Consider the following 7228-nt stretch of genomic DNA (forward strand, 5'->3'; position numbering starts at 1 on the left):
CGGGGTGGGGGGGGGAGTGGCGGGGCAGAGACACCGGCAGAGGGAGAAGCAGGCTCCATGCAGGGAGCCTGGCGTGGGACTTGATCCTGGGTCTCTAGGATCACACCCTGGGCCGAAGGCGGCGCTAAACCATTGAGCCACCCCAGCTGCCCTAAATATTTTCTCCCATTCTGTGAATTGTCTTTTTTACTTTCTGGACTGTGTCCTATGAAACACAGCTTTTAATTCTGATGAAGTCCAATTTATTTTTTTGTTACTTGTGCTTCTAGCATCACATGTAAGAAGGATTTGCCTGATCCAAGGTCACAAAGATTATTTTTTATTGTGTTTTTATTTTTTTTTAAAGATTTATTTATTTATTTATTCGTGATAGACATAGAGAGAGAGAGGCAGAGACACAGGCAGAGGGAGGAGCAGGCTCCATGCCGGGAGCCCAACGTGGGACTCCATCCCGAGACTCCAGGACCACACCCTGGGCCAAAGGCAGGCGCTAAACCACTGAGTCACCTAGGGATCCCCTTTATTGTGTTGTTGTTTTTTTTTTAAGATTTATTTATTTATGATAGACATAGAGAGAGAGAGAGAGAGAGAGGCAGAGACACAGGAGGAGGGAGAAGCAGGCTCCATGCTGGGAGCCCGATGCGAGACTTGATCCCGGGAATCCAGGATCACACCCTGGGCCAAAAGCAGGCGCTAAACCGCTGAACCACCCAGGGATCCCCCTTTATTGTGTTTTTAATGTCAAATTCCATTTGTTCATTTCTGGCATGTAGGAAAGCAGCTGACTTTTGCATATTAACCTTATATCCTGCAATCTTGCTATAATTGTTTTAGTTTCAGGAGTTTTTTTGGTCAATTATTTCATATTTTCTACATAGACAATAATATGTGAACAAAGACAGTTTTCTTTCTTCCCAGTCCGTATATCTCTTATTTCCTTTTCTTATTGAATTAGCTGGGACTTCCAGTATGATGTTGAAAAGGAGTAGAGTAGTGAGAAGGATATCATTGCCTTGTTCTGATCTTGCTGGGAAAGTTTCTAGTTTCTTCCCATTAAGTATGATGTCAGCTGCAGGTTTTTTATAAATATTCTTTATCAAATGGAGTAAGCGGCCTTCTATTCCTAGTTTACTGAGAGTTTTTATCATGATTGTTAGATTTTTTCAAATGCTTTTTTTCATTTACTGATAGGAGTATGTGACTTTTCTTTAATCTGTTGAGAGATATATATATATATACACACATATATATTATAGTGTTTTGTGAGGAATTTTGCATTTCTGTTCATGAGAAATACTGGCCTATAGTTTTCTTGTAACGTCTTTGCCTGGTTTGGGTGTTAGGGTAATGCTGGGCTTATTGAATGAGTTAGAAAGTATTCCCTCTGCTTCTATCTTCTGAGATTGTAGAAAACTGGTATATTTCTTCCCTAAATGTTTGGTAGAATTCACCAGTGAACTCATCTGGGATTTGGACTGGTTCTTTCTGGGACTGGTTTTGGAAGGTTATTAATTACTCATATAATTTCTTTGATAGATAGGAGGCTATTCAGATTGTCTAATTCTTCTTGTGTGAGTTTTGGAAGATTATGTCTTTCAAGGACGTGGTCCATATCATGAGGTTATCATATTTATGGGCATAGAGTTGCTCTTAGAATTCCTTGATTATCCATTTAATGTCCATGATATTAGTAATTTGTGTTCTCTCTCTTTTTTTCTAAGTTAGCCTGGTTAGAGACTTACAGATTTTACTGATCTTTTCAAAGAAATAGTTTTTGGTTTCACTGATTTTTCTCTACTGATTTCCTGTTTTCAATTTCATTGATTTCTGTTCCATTATTCTCTTTTCTGCTTACTATGGATTTCATTTGCTCTTCTAGTTTCCTAAGCAAAAAACTTAAATTATTGATTTTAGATCTCTCTTCTTCCTAACATATACATTCAATGTTATACATTTTCCTGTAAGCACTGCGTTTGCTGCACTTCACAAATTTTGGTAAGTTGTGTTTCCATTTTCTCTTTCTCTAATGGCCCAAGTGCTACTTTCTTTATGAAAGACTCTTTAAACTGTCCCCACTCACAATGAGCTCTCCTTCCTCTGAATTCAGACTGCATTTAAATCTGTACCATTCATTTGATATTTAGCATATACTGACTTGCACAACTAAGTAGCTTTTATGGCTGGTATCCTGTCGGCTTCACTTTAAGGAAAGATCCTAAAATAATGGGATAATAGGTTACCTTATATTCTAAGTGTTTAGCATAGGGTTTTTTTTTCCCCTTTAAAGATTTTATTATTTATTTATTTATTTATTTATTTATTTATTTATTTATTTATGAAAGACAGAGAGAGAGGTAGAGACATAGGCAGAGGGAGACGCAGGCTCCCCTTGGAGAGCCCGATACAGGACTCAATCCGCAGACGTGGGATCAATCCCTAGACGTGGGATGATACTCAACCACTGAGCCACCAAGGTGTCCCTAGCATAGGGTTTTGAACATAGTATTTGCTATGAGTGATGAGTGATACTCCAAGCTAATAAGAGAATTTTAGTTCTTTGCTGAATTTGAAGCTTAATACACACATACTATTATTTTTCAACAGGAGTCCTCAGAGCTCAAGAGAGGCCTAGGCCACTTCCATGTTTTGAGGCTCCTGATATTCTCAAATATAAATGCTATTTTCTCATTACAGAACTTTTAATATACCTTAAATTAAAATTTTTGCTTTTAATAAACAATTTAATACCAAAGAAAATAATTTATTTGTACTACTCATAATTAACATTTACAAATTCTGTGATTCATAGTCTACTAAGGCAGTAAAGTCCAACAACAGTATGCAAGCTGTGTAAAGAATGGTACATTTTTTAAAAATCCTATCAGCTAGTTTCTTTGAATACATATAGAACCTCAGTTGAAAAAAAGCCAAAAGTCAACATTTGAGGTCCTTTATGAAGGTCCTCAGAAGAGGCCCTTCCTTTCAAGCCCTAGAAGATACAACTCTTGTCTCTAATATTTTGCTTCTTTTTATTGAAACCTTTTTTCTTAATTGAGGATTAAATATTACATTGACTTACTAAGGGAAATGAAGGGATCCTGGGCTATGCTATAAATAAAAATCAGATGTACTTTCTTTACAAAAAACCCTTTGTTTACAAAAATTTATCAGACAAATTACTGAAAAAGAAAATCTAGGGGATCCCTGGGTGGTGCAGCGGTTTGGCGCCTGCCTTTGGCCCAGGGCGTGATCCTGGAGACCTGGGATGGAATCCCACATTGGGCTCCCAGGGCATGGAGCCTACTTCTCCCTCTGCCTGTGTCTCTGCCTCTCTCTCTCTATCATAAATAAATAAAAATATTTTAAAAAAATGAAAAAGAAAATCTAGGGGATTCCTGGGTGGCTCAGCAGTTTAGCGCCTGCCTTCTGCCCAGGGCACGATCCTGGAGTCCCAGGACTGAGTCCTGCATCAGGCTCCCTGCATGGAGCCTGCTTCTTCCTCTGCCTGTGTCTCTGCCTCTCTCTCTCTCTCTCTCTCTCTCTCTCTCTCTCTCTGTGTGTGTGTGTGTGTGTGTATGTGTGTGTTTCTCATGAATAAATAAAATCTTTGAAAAAAAAGAAAACCCAAGTTAAAAAAAAACTGTAATATTTTCTATAAGGTGCAAAAAATAAGGTTTCAAGCCTGGACTGAGAATGGAATTACTGTTTTAAGATATTATTTATTTAATTGTGAGAAAGAAAGAGAGAGAGAGCACAAATAGGGAGAGGGACAGAAGAAGGGGGACAAGCAGATTTTCCACTGAGTGGGCAGCCTGATGTGGGGCTTGATCCCAGGACCCCGAGATCATGACCTGAGCTGAAGGCAGATGGTTAACCAACTGAGACACCCAGGCATCCCTAGAATTATTGTTAAAAGAAGAAAATTAATATGTGGAAAGAAATGGATACATATCAACCTCAGCAGAATGCTTAACTCAGGGGTAGAGTACTGGGGGAACATGGGATTGGGGCTTCAAGTCTAGTGGTAATGATTTATTTTCTAAGGTGGTGTAGCTATTCTTTGTTTATTTACATTCTATTTGTCCAAATATCAAGAAAAGCTATGAAATGTTCAGTTTTGGATATAGTGATCTTAAGACAATGAAGGGAGAATTCAGATGGAAATTTCTAGTAATATGAGACTGAACCTTGATTCCCTGAGAAAATGCTATATGCATATATACAGAACATTTACTGTGTGACTACTGAGCTTACTAAGCACTCAGCAAAAGCACTGTAAATGAAAATAATCAGCATCATAATCATTACCTTTTCAGAGGTGATCTTTGCTAGCAAATCAACTTGATATAAAGCAGTTCCGTGTTCTTTTCTTGAGCCAACACTTAGGTACCCACTTCCTGTATCATCACTTGTCAACAGCTCAATATCATTCCACATATTTCTGAGATTGTCTTCCTGAACCAGGAACCACTACTTTTCCTGTGACAACATGTAGAGAACAAATTATATTGTTGCATTGAATACAATTCCTTGGGAAATGAAAAGGTTTAGTAAAAAAAAATATACATATATGTATGTATACACACATCAGTCAAGACTTTTCAAGACTTTTCTGTGTCTTGACTTTTCTGTGTGATTTCAGTAGTCACCACATACTTTTTTTTTTTTTTTTAATGATAGGCACACAGTGAGAGAGAGAGGCAGAGACATAGGCAGAGGGAGAAGCAGGCTCCATGAACTGGGAGCCTGACATGGGATTCGATCCCGGGTCCCCAGGATCACGCCCTAGGCCAAAGGCAGGTGCCAAACCACTGCGCCACCCAGGGATCCCGAGTCACCACATACTTCAACCAATAAGATAAATGGAACTAACTATAATAATCATCAGAGAAAAATGTATTAGTTTAGGAACACAGACCAATCTGATCTCACCAATGTATCCTAGAGCTTCCAGTATTTTGTGTGCCTAGCTTAAAATTATAACGTCTTCATTTGAAATACACCTTTAAGCAATATAGAGATAAACAGTGGAAGCTCTAAAGTCAGACTATATGGGGTATCTTAGGATGGTTAAGGTTCCAGATGAACTTTTCAAAATATCCATTAATGTTTCTAGTATTGTTCAGTAAATGAAAATGGTAAGGGGAAAGGGGAAGAATTGGATTTGGTTTCTGACTGAACCAAAGAATATGCCCAGGGCAGTCCAGGTGTCTCAGTGGTTTAGCACCGCCTTCAGCCCAGGGCATGATCCTGGAGACCCAGGACTGAGTCCCACATCGGGCTCCCTGCATGGAGCCTGCTTCTCCCTCTGCCTGTGTCTCTGCCTCTCTCTGTGTGTGTGTCTCTAATGAATAAATAAAATCTCTAAAAAATAATAAAACAAAATTTTATTACACAGCACAGGAAAGGTACTTTTTATTTACAACTACTTGTCCTTGAGCAAGCAATGTAACCTTTCTGTTCCTTAATTCTCTGTAATAGGAAAATATAGCTGTACCTATAAGCAAAGGTTATAAGTTTTGAATATTTACAGAACAATGTTTGGTTCATGGTAAGCACTCAATATTAAGTGTTAGGTAATTTATTATATTCATTAGTGGAAGCAGGTAACATTTAGGCTACGGTCATATGTTTTTAAATATAGGAAAAGAGTTCTTACCAAGAATGTGAGCAAGGGTATAAAACAATGTTAGAATAGACAGTAATTCTAGTGGCCAGTGTTTGGGTGGGATTTGGGAAGAAATTAAGACAGGAGGGACAAGTTGGGGTGAATTTTTACAGGTCTCTATGTCCCACATCTGAAAACAACAGAGAAATATTATCAACCTTCAAGTACTGTCACAGTCAGTTGTTCAACAAATGTTTATTGATGTCTACTTTGTGCCAGGCACTGTTCTTTCTAGGAGTAGGAATACAGCCCAGAAGACAGAAAAGGCCTTTACCATTATGAAGTTTATATTCGTTTAGGAAGGTCAAATAAAATAGTTAACATGTGAGGCACCTGGGTGCTCAGTAGTTGAGTGTCTGCCTTTAGCTCAGGTCGTGACCCTGGGGGCCTGGGATCCAGTACGTATCAGGCTCCCCACAGGGAGCCTGTTTCTCCCTCTGCCTAGGTCTCTGCCCCTCTCATGAATAATTTTTTTAAATTAGTTAATATGTATTGAATATGCAAGATAATTTTCAGTGCTTTACTAATTTAATCGGCACAACAATCCATCTTAAAGCAGAGAGACACAAGCCAGGTATGAAATAAATAGCCAAGGTAGGGGATCCCTGGGTGGCTCAGCGGTTTAGCGCCTGCCTTCGGCCCAGGGTGTGATCCTCGAGTCCCAGGATCGAGTCCCGCGTTGGGCTCCCTGTATGGCGCCTGCTTCTCTCTCTGCCTCTCTCCCTCTCATGAATAAACAAAAGTCTTAAAAAAAAAAAAATAGCCAAGGTCACCTAAAGCGAGTCAATAGTTAGAGAAGATTCAAATTCACGCCTATTAACTGTTATATAAGTGCATAATTACAAACAGTACCAAAGGTTTTGAACGAAACGATGCTCAGTTTGGGGGGCGGGGGGGTCGCATGAGAAGTACCTGGTAGGGAAAGGAAAGATTCCAAGAGCTGTTCGCGGAGAACAGAGATGCAAGCCGAGTGCAAAGGCTCAGAGGCTGTAACGAGTTTGGGACGGCTGCCGGGCCTCAGCAAAAATGGAAATAATGAAGAAGCTAAACGAATGGTCGACTTCAAGGTTGGGTTTTTATGGTCGCTGCTACAGGGGAAAGACACTAAGCACACGAGTGACCTGATTTGGTTAACGATTTGAAATCAGTCGAGTTGCTGGGTGAAGAACCGATTAGCGAATTAAGCGAAATGAGTGTCAGGCCCCCAAGCACAAACTTCCCCAGCTGGACAACCGACCAGCAAGAACCGACTTCAAACCCTCTCCCGCCAGCGGTCTTGATGAGAAAACCCCCAAACTTAGCTGAGGTCGCTGTTACTTCGACCTGAACCCACCCCCCGCATCTCTACAGCAGCGCATTTCCCCCTCCTCACCTGCAACTGAAGAACCTAAAGCAGAACACTCAAATAAACCACTCCTCTTCCCGCCGCCCACAACTGTCCCTAATATCTTCAGGGTCTAGAGCCCACGGATTTAAATTGGCGGGAGAACACTAGGCCCAACCCCTTTTACAGCGGCCGGAAGGGGCCAAAACTGCTTTAGAATCGAAAGAGGACGTTGA

General features: G+C 40.1%; 1 protein-coding gene across 8 annotated transcripts in view; it reads right to left on the reverse strand.

Annotated features, from left to right (window-relative positions):
- Positions 1-7228, reverse strand: part of KNTC1 (kinetochore associated 1) — a 90338-nt gene that overhangs the window by 82920 nt on the left and 190 nt on the right. For 6 of the 8 annotated variants that reach the window (XM_072802349.1, XM_072802351.1, XM_072802350.1 and 3 more), the window contains exons 1-2: positions 7041-7227; positions 4309-4479 (exon numbers count right to left, since the gene is read on the reverse strand). In XM_072802349.1, the coding sequence (XP_072658450.1) occupies positions 4309-4437 (129 nt within the window). In that variant the 5' untranslated portion in view covers positions 4438-4479; positions 7041-7227. Of the gene's footprint in view, positions 1-4308; positions 4480-6580; positions 6946-7040; position 7228 lie in introns of those variants that run through there. The other 2 variants (XM_072802346.1, XM_072802345.1) reach the window with 2 other exon arrangements.

The sequence above is a fragment of the Canis lupus genome, chromosome 27 (assembly GCF_048164855.1).
Source record: "Canis lupus baileyi chromosome 27, mCanLup2.hap1, whole genome shotgun sequence".
Lineage (NCBI taxonomy): Eukaryota > Metazoa > Chordata > Mammalia > Carnivora > Canidae > Canis > Canis lupus.